This window comes from Pleurodeles waltl, chromosome 3_1, assembly GCF_031143425.1.
Source record: "Pleurodeles waltl isolate 20211129_DDA chromosome 3_1, aPleWal1.hap1.20221129, whole genome shotgun sequence".
Lineage (NCBI taxonomy): Eukaryota > Metazoa > Chordata > Amphibia > Caudata > Salamandridae > Pleurodeles > Pleurodeles waltl.
The window spans coordinates 1,032,546,408-1,032,565,716 of NC_090440.1; the positions used below are offsets into that span (position 1 = coordinate 1,032,546,408).

Genomic DNA, 19,309 nt, shown 5'->3' on the forward strand with positions numbered 1-19,309 from the left:
TATTTTCTTGTTAAACTCAATAAAAGGTTGTGAACAAAAAAGAACAAAACTACTACATATACCGCCTGTGGGACCTGATGGTGACTGAGGCAAATTAGGTGATTTCTACGGACTGAGAGCAAAAGAAAGGACATTCTAAAGGAAACTGGGTCAACAGCCTGACCTTTCTTGCACTGCAATTTAGGGAATTAAAGTGGCCCAGATATCTTAGGGTATTTAGGGAATTTACAGACTCACTTCCACCTTTGGGGAGGCACAAAGATCTGAGGGGGAAAGTACACAGCAGGGTCAGCAAAATACACTAAGTTGCTAAGTAGAAAGGACATGGGAGACTGTTACTGTATAAATATCCTTTCATTTGAGGTTCTTATACACACACACACGTATTATATATCATATCTCAAGAAATAAAGAACAATAAGAGGGTGGAGTGGAGCAAGTTACAAAGTTAATTGCATGTTTGTCCCAATGGAAGCAGGATGTAGGCAGGAGAATGTGTAATTCACAATTTAACACAACAGAAATGAGCCTTAAAAAAAGGTTACCTTCTTATTTTCTTTCAATGCCATACCTACTCTTAACTCAATGGCAGAAAACAATATTCTCAAGATGGTGCTGCGATATGTGCCATTCCTGGCATAACAAAATCATTCAAACAAATGCTGGTGTTCTACACTCACAATTTGAATTTTGACAAAATAAAAAAAACATTCCTACTCATGCTACTCGATAGGGGAGTACATATATCTCTAATATCAAACGTCTTGATGCAACTGGATTTGAGGTGGAAGTGAGAAAAATTTACAGCTTTTCAAAATATTTTACAAAATGTTATTAGGTCTTAAAACGTCTATCAATCATATTGCAATACACACAAGGAGACCACAGATGGAGAGCAATGTCACCTACATACACTTAAAAGAAAGTAAAAAATGTTCTGTTACACACAGTGGAGTATTATGTACTGTAATCAATGATTTTACATTTTCCTGGCCTATATCCTGTTTCATTCGAAAGCTGCAATTTTAATGCTAACTCACGTAAACAAAAACTACAACAGTAAACTAAGGCAAGGCTGCTGCAACAACTTTTTTTCTAGTACATTTAAGTGCAGCAGCCCACATATCGGTGGGCTATCTAGTAAAACTTAAGTACAGTACCTTGTTTGAGATTAAATGTTTTATTTGATGAGTTCACAATGACATCTGTAGCTTCTTTTGTAATATCACCAGATTTTACTTGTAATTTTACTGGCCCAATCAGCATTTCGTACACTCCCAGGGTTGGGACCGTGACCAAGCCAATGGACGCTGTGAAGAAAATAACAATGACCAGAAGTTATTCTCTAGTTGTCTCTACTCTTTACTTTACTCTGTCGCACCTCGCCCTTATTCTATGTCAATGAGGACACAAGCTTTTATCCTTAGTCTGCACATCAATGAAGTTGCTGAGGTGTAAATGCTACCACCCAAGGAATATCAGAAACTACAATGACTACTGGCAGAGGATTAAGAAACAAAAAATTAATGAAAATGTAATTGATGGGAGTTATTTGAGGAGCAGCGGAGGGAGGCAGAAACATATTCGATTTGGCAAGAGAAGGCAGAGAAGAGTATTGTTTTAATTGTATTCTTTTTAAGAGAAAACACATTATAGTTTGTCTTCCAGCAAAGTAGTAGTGCAGGTAAAAATTAACGAGCATGAACTGCAAATGTAAAATATGACAGTCAGAAGAGTAAAAAACAAAAACAACAAACCAAATTACACCGTAAGGGTCAACCCATCAGTGCAGAGACCTGGCAGTACCAAGTGGTCCGCCAGAGGCAGTGTCATACAACCACACAATACTAAACAGGGGACAGTGTGGAAGGACACCCGCACTAATGCTGAAACATGCTAACACAAAGCCGCAAGACCAACCCAGACAATTGGTGTAGGAAAGTAGCCTCTTTCTAGCTTGGTTACCCCCACATTTGGCCTGTTTGTCAGTGTGTTTGGCTGTGTTCACTGGGATCCTGCTAACCAGGACCCCAGTGACTGTGCTCTCTCCTCTAAATTTGGTTGCTGGTAACTTTTTATCCCCACAATTGGCATACTGGTGCCCCCATGTAAGTCCCTAATATATGGCACCTAGGAACCCAGGGCATTGGGGTTCCGGGGCAGTTCTGCCACCCACAGGGACCCCATGCAAAGGGCTCTGCAGGCCTGCCATTGCAGTCTGCGTGAACGGGGTGCACGCACCCGGTTTCACTACAGGTCACTGCACCAGGTTACTGTAAGTCACCCCTATGATAGGCCCTCTCAGCCCAGAGGGCAGGTACCAGTGTGTGAGGGCACCCCTGCAGTAGCAGGGGTGCCCTCACTAACTCCAGCCCCATTTTACCAGACTTCATGAGTGCGGATACGCCATTTTATGCGTGTACTGGACATAGGTCCAGCTACATAATGGTAACTGGCCTGGGAGTGGTAGCCTTCCCAAGCCACTGGCTTGCTCTGAAGGGCACATTTGGTGCCCTCTGTGCATAAACCAGTCCACGCTGGTTCAGGGACCCCCAGTCTCTGCTCTTGCCCGAAACTGGACAATGGAAAGGGGAGTGACCACTCCTCTGTCCATCACCACCCCAGGGGTGGTGCCCAGAACTCCTTCAGGGGGTCCCTGGGTTCTGCCATCTTGATGACAAGGTTGGTAGGGAACTCTAGGTGCATCTGAGTGGCCAGGCCAGGCAGCTGACATCAGAGGCATCCTCTGATAGGTAGTTATCTGGTTAGGTGATCCCCGCATTCTTTGGGCTATGTAGGGTCTTCCTCTGGGGTGGGTCCTCAGATTTGGCTTGCAAGATTCCAGCAGGACTTCTCTGCAACCTCTGCTTCGGCTTCTGGCCTCCGGAACTGCGACTGGACCCTCCAGGAGCAAACAGTCATAAAAGGCTGGAAAACAGTGTAAAATAGCAAAAAGCAATAGTAGCCCTAGAGGGAACCCAAACCATATACTGAGAAAGTGGAATGCGAACACAGGGCCCCCACCTTGGTAAGTAAATCGTGTAGAGGGGAGCTGGGAATGCTAGGAACCACACAGGTAAGTAATGCCGTACCCCCCACCCCCCATCGACCAGGAATGCAGGAGTAAAATACAGGATTACTCCAAAACCACCCCAAAAGATGAAAAGAAGAAAAAGAAGACACCCAAAAGAGCCTGCAAGAAATCAGCAGTGGATTACCAAAGATGGAGACCTGTGGAGAGAGGGGACCAAGTCCTGAAGTGTCTGTGGAGTCCATAGGGAGAAGGAGATACTACCCATCCAGAGGTACCTTTTGGAGTCTGTCAACGAAGAAGGAAGACAGGTCAGCACTGCAGCACAGAAGCTGGAGAAGAGTTCCTGATATGTGAAAAGGTGTCCCACGCTGGAAGCTGGATTGCAGATGGGTGTTGGTGAAGGATTTCCACCAACAAGCCTTGTCAAAAGCAAATTTGCAGGTGGAGGAAAAGAGGTGCTGCCGGGGACCAGCAAGGTCCAGGAGGACTCTATCAAGGAGGGGGAGTCACAGAGGATCCTACGCTTGCAGAAGGCCCACAGGAGCAGAGGCAGCACGCACAGGGACACAGAGGTCGCTGAAGCAGCCCAAGCAGCACCACAGAAGTTGCTCCCACAATGCCGGAGGACCACGCAGAGGCCCAGGAGTTGCAGGAGGGAGTCCTGTGGGCTGGAGCTACACGTTGCCTGAAATTCCCCCTGGAGCTGAAGCAAACAAGCCTTGGCAACTGCAAAGGACGCAGTGCACAGAGGTGCTCTATTGCGTGGAGTGGAAAGGACTTACCACCACCAAAGTGTGACAGCTGGTAGAGAGGACCAAGGGAGACTCTCTGGACAACCACCCGTGATACAGGACCCAGGCCACTCAGGATGAGGGGAGATCCATGTAGCCGGTCGTCGTTGCAGCCAGGTCACTTGTCAGCTTGTAACACTCCGAGCCCAACACTAGATGGCAGGAACAGTGCAAAGCATGTGTATCTGCAGCTACACATGCCATCGAACATAAATATATATATATGGAAAATGTCACTTACCCAGTGTACATCTGTTCGTAGCATGAGACGCTGCAGATTCACATGATGCGCATTATCCTGTCATCTAGTGTTGGGCTCGGAGTGTTACAAGTTGTTTTTCTTCGAAGAAGTCTTTTCGAGTCACGAGACCGAGGGACTCCTCCCTTTCGGCTCCATTGCGCATGGGCGTCGACTCCATCTTAGATTGTTTTCCCCGCAGAGGGTGAGGTAGAAGTTGTGTATATAGTAAAAGTGCCCATGCAATGGAGTGAATATGTATGTACATAATGAGTATAAAAAATATTATATATTTACAAATTTATAAATGTACAAGTTTCATCAACTTATAACCGCTACAGGCTCCCGGGGAGGAGGGAGGGCGCATGTGAATCTGCAGCGTCTCATGCCACAAACAGATGTACACTGGGTAAGTGACATTTTCGTTCGATGGCACGTGTAGCTGCAGATACACATGCTGTGCATAGACTAGTAAGCAGTTATTTCCCCAAAAGCGGTGGCTTAGCCTGTAGGAGTTGAAGTTGTTTGAAATAATGTTCGTAATACAGCCTGTCCTACTGTGCCTTGTTGTGTTGTTAACACATCTACACAGTAATGTTTTGTGAATGTATGAGGCGTAGACCATGTGGCTGCCTTACAGATTTCTGTCATAGGTATATTTCCTAGCAAGGCCATTGTGGCGCCTTTCTTCCTAGTGGAGTGTGCCTTTGGCGTGATAGGCAGATCTCTTTTTGCTTTAATATAGCAGGTCTGAATACATTTCACTATCCATCTGACAATGCCTTGTTTGGATATTGGATTTCCTGCATGAGGTTTTTGAAAGGCCACAAACAATTGTTTTGTCTTGCAAAATTGTTTTGTTCTATCAATGTAATACATTAATGCTCTTTTGATGTCTAACGTATGTAAGGCTCTTTCTGCTACTGAGTCTGGTTGTGGAAAGAAGACTGGGAGTTCCACTATTTGGTTTAGGTGGAACGGTGATATAACTTTTGGTAAGAACTTTGGATTTGTACGGAGAACTACTTTATGTTTATGTATTTGTATAAAGGGTTCTTGTATAGTGAATGCTTGAATTTCACTTACTCTTCTAAGAGATGTGATATCTATTAGGAAGGCTACTTTCCAGGTTAAGTATTGCATCTCACAAGAGTGCATGGGTTCAAATGGTGGACCCATGAGTCGTGTTAATACAATATTGAGGTTCCACGAAGGAACTGGTGGTGTTCTTGGGGGTATGATTCTCTTTAGACCCTCCATAAATGCTTTAATGACTGGGATTCTAAAGAGTGATGTTGAATGTGTGATCTACAGATAGGCAGATATTGCTATGAGATGTATTTTGATAGAAGAAAAGGCTAGGTTTGATTTTTGTAAGTGTAATAAACAGCTTACGATGTTTTTTGAAGAAGCGTTTAGTGGTTGAATTTGATTATGATGGCAATAATAAACAAATCTTTTCCATTTGTTTGGTTAACAATGTCTTGTAGTAGGTTTTCTAGCTTGCTTAATGACCTCCATACATTCTTGTGTAAGGTCTAAATGTCCAAACTCTAAGACTTCAGGAGCCAGATTGCTAGATTGAGCGATGCTGGATTCGGGTGTCTGATCTGTTTCTTGTTTTGAGTTAACAGATCTGGTCTGTTTGGTAGTTTGATATGAGGTACTACTGACAGGTCCAGTAGTGTTGTGTACCATGGTTGGCGAGCCCAAGTTGGTGCTATGAGTATGAGTTTGAGTTTGTTTTGACTCAACTTGTTTACTAGATATGGAAGGAGTGGGAGAGGGGGAAAAGCGTATGCAAATATCCCTGACCAACTCATCCATAACGCATTGCCCAGGGACTGATCTTGTGGGTACCTGGATGCAAAGTTTTGGCATTTTGTGTTTTCTTTTGTTGCAAACAGGTCTATTTGTGGTGTTCCCCAATTTTGGAAGTAAGTGTGTAGTACTTGGAGATGAATCTCCCATTCGTGGATCTGTTGGTGATCCCGAGAGAGATTGTCTGCTAATTGATTCTGTATCCCTGGAATGAACTGTGCTATTAGGCGAATGTGGTTTTGTATCGCCCAATGCCATATTTTCTGTGTCAGGAGACACAACTGTGTTGAGTGTGTTCCTCCCTGTTTGTTTAGGTAATACATTGTTGTCATGTTGTCTGTTTTGACAAGAATGTGTTTGTGGCTTATTATTGGTTGAAATGCTTTTAACGCTAGAAATACTGCCAATAGTTCTAAGTGATTTATGTGAAACTGTTTTTGCCGAGTCCCATTGTCCCTGAATGTTGTGTTGATTGAGGTGTGCTCCCCACCCTATCATGGAGGCATCTGTAGTTATTACGTATTGAGGCACTGGGTCTTGAAAAGGCCGTCCTTGGTTTAAATTTATATTGTTCCACCATTGAAGCGAGGTGTATGTTTGGCGGTCTATCAACACTAGATCTAGAAGTTGACCCTGTGCTTGTGACCATTGTGATGCTAGGCACTGTTGTAAGGGCCGCATGTGCAATCTTGCGTTTGGGACAATGGCTATGCATGAGGACATCATGCCTAGGAGTTTCATTACTATTTTGACTTGTATTCTTTGGTTTGGATACATGACCTGTATTACATTGTGAAATGCTTGTACTCTTTGTGGACTTGGAGTGGCAATCGCTTTTGCTGTGTCGATTGTTGCCCCTAAGTATTGCTGTGTTTGACACGGCTGAAGGTGTGACTTTGTGTAGTTGATTGAGAAACCTAGTTTGTGTAGGGTTTCTATGACGTACTTTGTGTGATGTAAACACTGTTCTAGTGTGTTGGTTTTGATTAACCAATTGTCTAGGTACGGGAACACATGTATTTGCTGCCTTCTGATATGCGCAGATACTACTGCCAGGCATTTTGTAAAGACTCTTGGTGCAGTTGTTATTCCGAATGGCAACACCTTGAATTGGTAATGTACCCCCTGGAATACAAATCTTGGGTACTTTCTGCGTGAAGGATGTATTAGTATATGGAAGTATGCATCCTTTAGGTCTAGTGTTGTCATGTAGTCTTGTTGTTTGAGCAGTGGGATTACGTCTTGTAATGTCAACATGAAAAAGGTCTGATTTGATGTAGGTGTTTAATGTTCTGAGATCTAATATAGGTCTCAGTGTTTTGTCCTTTTTGGGTATGAGAAAGTACAGAGAGTAAACTCCTGTTCCTTTCTGTTGAATTTGTACTAATTCTATTGCTCCTTTTTGTAGCAATGCCTGGATTTCTAATCCTAGAAGATCCATGTGTTGTTTTGACATATTGTGTGTTTTCGGGGGAAGGTTTGGAGGGAATTTGAGAAATTCTTTGCAATAACCATGCTGGATAATTGCCAGTACCCAAGTGTCTGTTATTTCCTCCCAATGTTTGTAAAAATTGCTTAGTCTCCCCCCCACAGGTGTTATGTGTTGGGGATTTGTGATTTGGAAGTCACTGCTTATTTTGAGGAGCTTTGGGGCTTTGGAACTTCCCTCTATTCTTTTGGAATTGTCCCCCTCTATATTGTCCCCGAAAATTTCCCAGCTGATATTGACTTTGATAAGTGGGCCTTGTTTGTGAGGTTGTGGGTTCTGTAGCTTGTCCTCGAAACCCCCCTCTAAACTGTGTTTTGCGAAATGTGCCTCTGCTCTGTGGGGAGTAGAGTGCGCCCATGGCCTTGGCCGCATCAGTGTCTTATTTAAGTTTTTCTATAGCAGTTTCCACCTCCGGCCCAAACAACTGCTGTCCATTAAAAGGCATATTCAGCACGGCTTGTTGTATTTCCGGCTTGAATCCTGACGTACGCAACCATGCGTGTCTCCTTATTGTTACTGCAGTATTTACTGTCCTTGCAGCTGTATCTGCTGCATCCATTGCTGACCGTATCTGATTATTTGAGATACTTTGTCCTTCCTCCACCACTTGTTGTGCCCTTTTTTGGAACTCTTTGGGTAAGTGTTCTATGAAATGCTGCATTTCGTCCCAATGAGCCCTATCGTATCTTGCCAGAAGTGCGTGTGAGTTGGCAATGCGCCATTGGTTTGCTGCTTGTGCTGCAACCCTTTTACCTGCAGCGTCAAATTTGCGACTCTCCTTGTCTGGAGGTGGTGCGTCTCCTGAGGTGTGAGAGTTTGCTCTCTTGCGAGTTGCCCCTACTACCACAGAGTCTGGTGTTAGTTGCTGCGTGATATACACAGGATCTGTAGGTGGTGGCTTGTACTTTTTCTCCACCCTTGGAGTTATGGCCCTGCCCTTCACAGGCTCCTGAAACACCTGTTTGGAGTGTTTTAACATTCCCGGTAGCATAGATAAGCTCTGGTATTGGCTATGAGTGGAGGATAGTGTATTAAACAAAAAGTCATCCTCAATCGGTTCTGCATGCAAGGTGACATTATGAAAAGCTGCTGCCCTTGAGACAACCTGCGTGTAGGATGTACTGTCCTCAGGTGGGGACGGTCTCGCTGGGTAACAGTCTGGGCTGTTATCCGATACTGGCGCATCATAAAGGTCCCATGCGTCGGGATCGTCTTGACTTATTGCAGTATGCGTTGGGGATTGCATCAGTGGTGGAGTGTTTACCAGTGATGTGTGCACTGATGGTGGTGGAGATGGTGGCGGAGTTGTCTGTCTTGCCACCTTTGCCTGTGGCTGCTTGTCCTTTTCTTGAACGGCAAGTCTTCTTTTCATCTTAATTGGGGGAAGAGTGCTTATCTTCCCTGTGCCTTTTTGAATGTGGAGCCTCCTTTGAGTGTAGTCTGACTCCATTGATTCTAGTTCTTGTCAGAACTTATGTCCTTGCATTTGGGAGGACAATCCCTGTTCCTCTGTGTAGGACCTGATTTCGGTTCCGATGCTGGATGTTTCAGAATGGAAACCTTTTCGGTAGCCTTTTTCGGCTCCGACGACACTTTCTTTATTTTCGGCGTCATGATCTCTCGGTGCCGACCCATTTCGGTGCCGCTGTCTTGGTGCCGAACTTGCTCGGAGCCGCTGTCTCGGGCTCGAGATTGCTGTGTGCCGGTATCTCGACCGGAGTTGGATGACTTCGACACAAGAGTGCCCTTTTTCGGTGCCGATGGTCGGTCACCTATTTTACGGGTTAAGCCATGGCCTGTTGGCGGTGGCGTCCCCTGGGCTTTTGTGGTCTTCTCGTGAGTTTTATGTTTCAACGTCTTACTCACGGTTTTAGGTGTTTCTTCGGGATTGAGCTCGTCCTAGTCCGACTCCTGGATGGAGAAGCTTTCCTCTTCCTCCTCCAAATGCCTTTGTCCTGTCGGCGCCAACGCCATTTGCAGTCTTCTTGCTCTTCGGTCTCTTAATGTCCGCCTCGACCGAAACGCTCGACAGGCTTCACACGTCTCTTCTTTGTGTTCTGGAGACAAACACAAGTTACAGACCAGGTGCTGATCTGTATACGGATACTTGTTGTGACATTTTGGGCAGAATCGGAATGGGGTCCGTTCCATCAGTCTTGAAGAGACACGTGGCCGGGCCGACCAGGCCCCGACGGGGGATCGAAAAAACCCCAAAGGGCCACCGGAGCTCTTAAAAAATCAGTGTTGATCTGTAGTAACTAACCCGATACCGAATCGCAAACAATACCGACGATTTTTCCGAGATTCTAACTAACTTTCCGAACCGAAACACGGAACGAAAAGGAACAAGTCCGAACCCGATGGCGGAAAAAAAACAATCTAAGATGGAGTCGACGCCCATGCGCAATGGAGCCGAAAGGGGAGGAGTCCCTCGATCTCGTGACTCGAAAGACTTCTTCGAAGAAAAACAACTTGTAACACTCCGAGCCCAACACTAGATGGCGGGATGTTCAAAGCATGTGTATCTGCAGCTACACATGCCATCGAACATATATATATATATATATATACAGAGAGAGAGTATTTACTTACCTCATATTGGGGGGTTGCCTCTCTAGTATTTTCAGATACTGTGTTCCAAAAATAAAGTACCTTTAGTTTTCAACAACCAGGTGTTTCTTTCTTGTGTGTAATTACTGTTTGACTGTAGTGGTACTGCATGAGCTTTGCATGTCTCTGAGATAAGCCTTGGCTGCTCCTCCACAGCTACATCTAGAGAGCCTGGCTTCTAGACACTGCCTACACTTAACTGAGAGAGGATACCTTGATCTGGTATAAGTACCATAGGTACCCAGCACCCACCAGGCCAGCTTCCAATAATTGGTAAACTGTCTATATTGATAATGTTTTATTGAAGACTGCTATAATAAATGGCTCAAGATAATGTGCAGTAGGCTTTCAGATTAAGGCCTACTGGCTAAGTACAACTGAAAACACTCTGAAAAATGAAACCTAAATAAATAACAATTAAAATGTACTGTTATAAAATAAGACAAGAATGCATTAACTTCAAAAAGAAAAATGCTTTCTCCTTTTGACTTTTACATTTCTGCAACTCTGTAGCACTTTGTTCTCTAAATATAGTTCCTCTTTTCTCAATTCTTTGTTTACCTAATGCCTTCAATATATTTCCTATTTAACAAACAGACTGGCGAGGGTCTTCCTGACTACTTTTCTAAAATGAAAAACTCTGAAACCTGCTAGTTATGGTAAGCAAAACAACCATAACTATCACAATGCACTCCACAAGTCACAGGTTACATCAAAATGATACGAACAATAATTCGGTGATGCAACATAACACATCATCATTAATATAATCAAGGATACCACTCAAGCTTTTATACTTACAGGAATGCTCAGCGCATGGCCTGGCTGCAGACTGCTGAGAATAGTAGGGCTTGTCCAAAGTCTGTCACAGTATCCAGAAAATGTAGGGCATAGCCTTTGACAGTACTGAGCGGATTGAGAGCAAAGCTTGAGAAGCATTTTGGAAAGCTGTTTTAGAGGGATGTCGGTGTCAGATCTTGTACGCAGAGCTCATTGAGCATGGATGAAGTCCATGCCCTGTGGCTCTCATGGTAGGGGTCTTTAAATAATGCCTGGATTCATGAGTCAGCCCTGCAACCAGTGTCTGCTGGGTTCTCCTGAAGACCGTATTCAGTATGATCTAGTGTAACGGTTGCCTCAAGCACACTGGGTAAAGCTGAAGGTAAGAGTACTGAGAGCAGGTCCTACTTCAAGAGCTCTACCAGAGCTCTATTAGCACAGCCAAAACCGTTCATTGTAATTTCATATCAGACCCATAATTCATGCATCCCAGCGGCCTGCTGGACAAAGTCAACATGGACTCTGAGCCTATCACCACCTTGGCTCAGCTTAGAAAGCCTACTTGGAGTGGCCAAATGTTGAATGCAATGGATTGTAGACTACAGTGCCCTGGAGCATCTTAAGTGATGTCATCAATGTTGAAGTGACGTGATTTTACCTAGTGAAATCACCAATGATGTTATGTCTTGCCTGAACTTTCTTTCTAGCAATCCGCCTTATTTTTAATGTGGCATTGTTGACTTGTTTTAATCAACTGTGACTTTAATCTTTTTCCGCCTCATTGTTAATATGATACCAGTTAACTGGGTCTTTATTTAATTCTGCATTTAACAATGTTTTTAACTGTTGTGATTTGTACTGATTTATTGTCAATCAATCAATTACTTTATTTCGGTCATACCAACCATAAAAGTACACAGCAGCAACAATAATTATCATACTTCATCATTAAATTAAAGAAAGCATAAAAACACGCTGCTGAAAAGAGAATAAATAGTACAATAATTCTTAGCAGCTAAAAGTAAAACAGCGTCTATAAAAAGATCAATTCATAGACCAACTAGAGTTTGTTGTGCAAAGACTAGCCTCTTTGGGGCTGACCCAGTGTCTTTGCACGAAATACGGTGCAACCACTTTCAGAAATTTATTTTACACATTCAAATTTCGCCTAATATTATTTACATTTTGCCCAAATGTACAAAAAGATACAATTATTACTAACGTAGGTGCACATTCCCTTAAATGCTAAAGTTACACATAACCAAAGTGTGAAGCGCCTATTTAATTTTAACATAATGAAACATACATATTCCTTACAATTTAGGGACAAACAGAATGTGAGATGCATATTACAAAGCAATCAATAATAAAAAGTCACCAAGGTACATAATACTTTCAAAAGATTGTTTCCAAATGGATCTGCACTGCAGCAGCTTGAAGTGACCATGCCCATTTTATCTCGATTACAGTTGGTTCGTCTGTGTCACTTTTTAGTATATCTAAGGTCACTGCACAATGTTTAATCCCTAAATTATGACATAATGGAAGGACCCATTTTAAATTCGGTGATTTGTATCTTTGACATATCAATAAATCTCAGCTTCCACCATGTTGAGGCAAAATGGACAACTTTCTGAGTCTGCATTACCATGCTTCCACTTTGAGGTGAAGAACCTAATTGGCAATGTGCCAATATGGCAACTAATATATAGGGACTTAGCCTCTGTAGGAATTATTCTATCGACTGATAGTTTTGGACTAGGAGTACAAGCCCTAGGTACACTAAACACCTTTTCATCATCTTTAACTTAAAAATATGATTGCAACCATTTTCCTTTTTTCATTTCTGTGCACTCAATAGACTTCACTGGCAGAGGTTAACTCTCTAGTCTCCAGCACAATATGTTACAGAGGTAACGAGTATTTAAGGAGAGCCACTGCTTGTACTGCAGTGGGCACGCTGGCAAGGTAACAAAGGGAAGCCAGTCCGCTCAGAGATCATGCAGACTGGTGGAATACACTGCTCTCGTCAACACAACTCAGCATTTCTGCATAGGTTGAGGACGCTGGCACCACAGACCAGAGTTGGATGACTCCAGCCCAGACACTCATCTTTCACCATGTGACCCAGATATAGACCCCTACTGTTCAATATAGACAGTTCCATCTTCCCATTCCCTGCTCAAAAGGCTCTTCTTTTTCTGAGCTTGCCACTAACGCCTACCCTGTCCACATCTCCACTCAAATTCAATTGAGGCAGGCCTTAAAAATCAGGTCTGATAAATATTCGGTGTTTGGCAAAACATAAATAGGAGGTCTTCTCTCTAATTCAGATTACACTTTAGGCCACAACTATCTAACAAGACATGGCCTGATGAAGCCTCAGGGCAGAAATTGTAATAGAAATCGCACAGGATTAATACATCACTCTTTGCAACATAATCTTTAGGAGCTGGAGGGATAGTTCTTGTATTAAAAGATCCATGTAAAGGTTAGCATTCTAGATGTGCTGAATCTGGTAATCCAGTAACTGAAATTTTAATAATTCTGCTCCAGGTTACCCAGAATGACACTCTGAACATTGTGTTAGTTTCTAGGTTCATGTAGCTGGTTTCAGTGATTTCCATAAGGGGAGCTAAAAATATTGCTCGGTGTGATTTCAACACCTGGGTAAACTTCCTTCATCTGAACACAGGACAGAAATCTCCCAGAAGTTATGACCACCCTGGCAATTAGTCAGGGGATAACCGGGCCCACCCAGAAACCAGATCTACTCTACTCTAGATGTCAAATTCTCCTTGCAAAAAAAGTGAAACTTTCACATATAATCCCTGATCACTTGGCGATATCATCCTATCACCCATTTTATTCTAAAACCAGGACATCAGCTACAGACAACTCATCCTCTAGCTGAGAAGAAAGTTTCCTGTCCACGGAGTCTATTAGGAATCACTCAGAGTAGTAATGAGTTGGGAAGATAGGACATTTTTGTCTTTACTCAGTTCTCTTCTATTAGTCAACTGCCTGCGACTGTTCTTTAGATAGATCAAATTCCAACAAAGAAGAATTCAAACCTAAAAAGGTGATCTCTATCAAGATACCTAGACAGCCTTTCCATGGCCATTGTGCCTCAGATTTTCTTATACCATAAATTCACTGAAGTTGGGGTATTTTGTTTCCCGTGTGCTATCACCACTGTGGCCTTTATCAACAGCTGAAAGGTCAGAGACCATTCTCTGGTGCCTATCACCTTCCACTCTCCCAGCTTAGTTCCCAATAGTTTACCTACAGCATACTCTGAAACTAAACAGTCCATCATTTATTTTACTGCTGTTAAAACCACCTTCCAAAAAACTGAAATAGTTGGGCACCCCCTACTGCAACATTCTCTCCAGCACTAATCAGGATCTCCTGCACACATTTCATACAGGCTATACAAAGTAGTGATTTTTTTAAATCATAGATGTGACCCATTGTTTCTACGTAGAGGTTAATAGTGGACTTTTGTACAACTTTAATACCTATCTCAAGGATACCTTTTACCAGTTCCTTCTTCCAGCACCTACATCTCGAGGCAAGAGTTATATCTTGGAATCAAGAAATGTGAGGTTAAAAGCCCAGCAAGCTCAACTTTGGTGGTGTGGTCCATACACAAGGAAGCACTTGCTGGCCAGACTCTCTGCTAAGAAGCTATAAACACCGTCTTACTTATTATTTTGCCTAAAACCTCATTTTTGGGTCGGTCCATTGCATGGGCTGCCAATTCTCATAAGGTCCTCTTAAATGGGGTGTCCCAATGTAGCAGTCCTGACTGTACTATGTTAATGATCACCCATTCTCAATTTCGATGGGATAGTCTTGCTATCTTTCTATTAAAAAAAAGGATTACAGACATCCATGATAGCATTTCTCAGGGCTGGTACTTGCCTCAGCACACTTCAGATAATGAAGTCCCATCAAATTAACCAAGAAGAGATCTCACCATTACTCACTGTTCTTCAGTCATGATCAACAAAGGACTGTCCCCTAAAGGTATTAAAAATATTTTGCTGTCTCTAATATACCTGCACTATTTTAAATGCCTTTTCGTCAGGGTGTGAGCAAGGTCAATCTTGCTTCTCATCTCTGTCACTAAGATCATCAAGAATTTCATAAATCATCAGCTGCTAGATATCAGTCAGATGGCTTTCAGGCCAGGCCTAAGGACAGTCAACACTGGCTGCTGCCATTAACAAGCTTAAATGGTGTCTGGATGAAAATGGTGACTGGATCTTTCAGCCTCCTTTGATACTGTTGTTCATTCCATCTTGACCCAGCAACGAAGAGTTAAGGACATGTGGTACTGCCAAAAAATGGTTGGAATCCTGTCTCTGAAACAGAACTCACTATTACTACCAAAGTGCTTCCAAATTGAGTGAGTAGGTTCCCCGAGGCTCTTCACTTTTCCGTTTTGTATCTCCAGCCACTTGTGTAGGGGGTATAAACGCCATCGGTTTTAAAATCATCTCCCACAATGACAGCCAGAAACCCTTTAGATTTTCTGAATGCTTCAGTGAGGTATGAAACACAATTAATGCCTGCATTTCTGCGGTCTACCACTGAATGGATTTCAACTTCCTCAAGGTAACTATAAAGGAAGTGCTGCTGCTCAGACAGCTACCACAGAAGGTAATGAACCAGATATTTTGGTTAGACAAAAAAAAATACATGACCTAATTCCACAGATTAATTTGATAGTATTACCTTATGTTAAGATGAAAAAGATTATCCCCTTCATTCTTGTTTGCTCTTCCTAGAGCCTATGTGGTAAATGTTTTGATGGTGTCCAGACTTCACTATGCTAATACATGTTATCTGGGTGTCCCCCAATATCTTCTGTTCATCGACTTCAAAAGGCTCAGAATAGGATAGTACAATGGTTGTTCAGCTTTAAGAAGCTCAACAAGGTCACTCAGGATTGTCAGAAATCCAACGATGGCCAATCTCCCAGCCAAATTAAATTCAAGCCCATTCGTCTGGCACACAGAAGGTTCTACAGATAAATGTGATTATCTCTACCGACCTTCCCACTGAGATAATGGTCCCATGATTTAAACAAAATCTCAAGATGGTGGTTGGTCCTTTTCTGCTATTAAGCCTTCCCTCTAGAACAACTTACCACTTTGCCCCTCCAAATGCAAACCTACTTTACATTTTGTAAAGTATTATGCACTCATCTTTTTTTTTATTGAGCCTCCAGATAGACAGCTTCACGTTTGGTGTCATGAAGCCTTTTGGCATAAATTTGGGCTTCATAAACTCATATTCATTCCTTTGCGTTATCTGTGACATGTGAGATCTTAAGCAGTACAATGGAGTGGAGTCATAGCTGCCCAGCTCGCAACAACTGGTGATTTCAGTGTGTTATTCATATAATATGTATTGTAACCAAACCATCTCTTTGTCTTAAGTATTTAAGGACATGTCTTGTGTATTATTTTTTGTGATAGATGCTATTTCCTGATAGTATTCAAGCATTATAAATTTCCTTTACCAAACAATTTTATGTGGATCTGTTAGCTTTTTTTTGTAATGATATCTTCGATCCACAAGCCAAGGAGAGAATATGACGGCAAGGCCTCTATACACAGCAGCTACCAATTGCAGAACATGGCCTTCAGTTACTCACGTGGTCCCAAGATGTGTGCAGCTACTCAGAGCTATGCCCAAGCCTGTGTGATCCAAGAACTTGCTGTCCGTGAATTTGTTTGTGTGCAGTGTTGTCTGCAACCACAACAAAGGCACACCCCTTGTGAGGCATTGGGTGTAGTACGGTCTTAAGCCATATCCTATACCCATCCTGCGTTAATGTCATCTTTAGTTTTGTGTGCATTAAAACAAATTGACATTACCTGATTTCAAATGAGGGCTACTGACCATGGCAACGTTATTTAAAGGGCCACAGGCCCAGGGCATGCCACTTATGTAACATTCTTGCAAGATCAGTTACCATCTTGGAATGACTTTTAGTAATTTCTAAACAATGCCTAAACTCACAATTCATGCTCTCAGTCTTTACGTTCAGGCATCCTCTTGGATTGACCACAACTCATGTCAACACAGCCTTGTTGACATGATTGCTATCACTAGTTGGCAAACAAACCAAGGAGTTTCCGCAATGTGGGAAGTTCTTCAAAAATCTGTGTCATTTCCTGGAAGTAATTCCTGAAGTGACTCACTTCCCAGAAGCACTTCTAAGTTTTCAATAATTTGGTGATCCATGTGTGTGATGATGGTCTTGATCATTTCAAGATGGCAGCACTCCATAGCACAGTCCACAATTCTACTCCCAAGGTCTGCATACACCACTACAATGTTTTCTTTTTACGGTCAAAATTTTCCCTTTTTGCATCCTTATCCCATTCTGTGTCAGTGTTGCTCCTCACACTTCTTCCTCCTGATGGGGACTTGAAAATCATATGCAAAACCTCACAAGGAGAAAATTATAAATGCAACAGGATTACAAGTCATGGCAGCCAATCGGATTGATGGGGTCCAGGACCATGAAAGATGGCTAAAAATGTTCATGAACAGTTTGTGAACCACCCAATGAACGATGAAAATGTGTTTCCTCGATTTAAAAGATTCATTTTCATTCTCCAAGAAGTTCCCTAACTATTTGGCATCTAATGTCTCCTGGAACTCTCCGTGAACTTAAAGGTCCAGAAAAAATCAAATTAACCCTTCAAACACTCAAAACATTCTTCAGTAACACAAATATCCGACAAAGTAATGAACAGATTCACATCAAACCTAAAAGGGGCTTCTGTGTCATGACAATGTCATGCTATTTTGCCCAGCGTATTCTGCTGTAGCCTAGAACAAAACGTTATATCGAACATAAAAAACGAAATGCTATTTTTGAATCTACACTAAATTACGCTGGGCCATTTTAACCAGTCTGCATGGAGTTTGAAACAGCAAGCCAAGTGCCAAACCCTATGCAGAATTGTTAAACAGTATCAAATCTATTAGAGAGAAAAAAGCGATGCATAAAATTAAAAACTCAAGGCCCCCCTGCCAACTTGCCAAGCTAATATTTCAAAGGATATTCAACAGATGTACACCAAACCAAAACAGCATTTGCACATTTTAGAGGTTTGGCCTCCTAAAGTGTACCATATCACTAAGCTCCTGGGTAGAGGTACAGAGTAAAACAACTAGGATAAACAGCCAATGCTATGTGCAGATGAATAAATTAAGCTTTAGCGTGCATGACCATTCCCCCTCCACACAGTTCCAAGTCCTGACCCTGAACTCAAAGCTTGCTAAGCACAGCAACATTTTTCTCTGGCCCAAGCACCCCTAGAAGTGTAGGTTTTAGTCCCCGAACCGAAATATGCAGAGTACGGAAAATTGTTTATCTAATTCAAATGGGTGCTCCAGTGTTCTTGAGTACCTTCAGTGATGTCACCTGTTGTGTCATCAATGTTGTCATGAGCAGTGCATGGGGCGGAGAATGGTTGCACTTCTAATCATGTCTGGCAAAGTTCAGTGGTTTTTAGGATTTGCATCATAACAATAACGCCATTTTAGTAGTAGTTTTCAGGGAAATTGGTACAAGCATTTTAACAAATTGTATTTTCTCTTTTGGGATAAGAACCATAATAACGTTTCCTTAACTCAGATTCAGAGTACATTTTTCATTTTTTCAAAGATGTTTCAGCCCCTATGCAAACCAGGACACTACTGTGCACGGCCTCTGCCCACACCTACAGCCCACCGTCCTGGGGCACTGTAATTGTGTACATTTTCTGGTGAGTACTGAAGAGTGCCAAATATTGGCTCACTCCCTTCTCCTGCTAGAACTGAGGAAGATGATGGTTAATCCTAAAACCCAGAGGACCTTTTACAAGGTCTTGCTCCTCATGCCTCAAGCACACTTTACTTTCTTTCCGGTGCTGTGTTATTACATGCCAGGGCAGCCATAGGAGTGGTTCAACAAAAACTATTGGCTAGGCCTCTTTCATGGAATTTGCTGATCATAAATTTTGCACATCTCATCCCGGTTCCACACCAGGCTGGAGGTATGGAATGGTGGCACAAGATCCTTAAATTAGACATCTCTGTCCTCTGTGCTCTTGTGCTCTGGCTGAATGTGAAGAAGTCAGTGACGTGTCTTCTGCCGTCTCCTCAGATCCATGGAGGCAAATAGTGCCTCTCCATCAAGAAAGCAGATAAAGACGCACTTAAATTATTTATGTTTTCATTAGCAGACATTTTGACAATATTTTTTTATAATTTGCTGAATTTAAATGTGGAGATGAATCGAAAAAAAGATGTCCCTGTAATTTTGGATACTTTAAAATGTTATATTTAAATGTTTATTTATATTCTGAATTCGTTTTTTCAAAACAAATTCAGACATTGAGGGGTCCTGGTTACATTTTAAACAACCACAAGGCTGAATGCCAAGTGGTTTGTAAACGTCACTAGAACCCCTAGATGGCAATATCGGACAGTATTACACTTGTTGCCTGCTAAGTCTTTATATACATATGAGACTG

At 42.5% G+C, this 19,309-nt stretch overlaps 1 protein-coding gene across 1 annotated transcript in view; it reads right to left on the reverse strand.

The window, feature by feature from the left end:
* The window catches only part of LOC138284949 (protein mono-ADP-ribosyltransferase PARP14-like), a 745,301-nt gene that overhangs the window by 376,902 nt on the left and 349,090 nt on the right, over positions 1 to 19,309 (reverse strand). Inside the window, exon 11 of the mRNA XM_069224296.1 lies at positions 1,161 to 1,310. Within this exon, the coding sequence (XP_069080397.1) occupies positions 1,161 to 1,310 (150 nt within the window). The remainder of the gene's footprint in view (positions 1 to 1,160; positions 1,311 to 19,309) is intronic.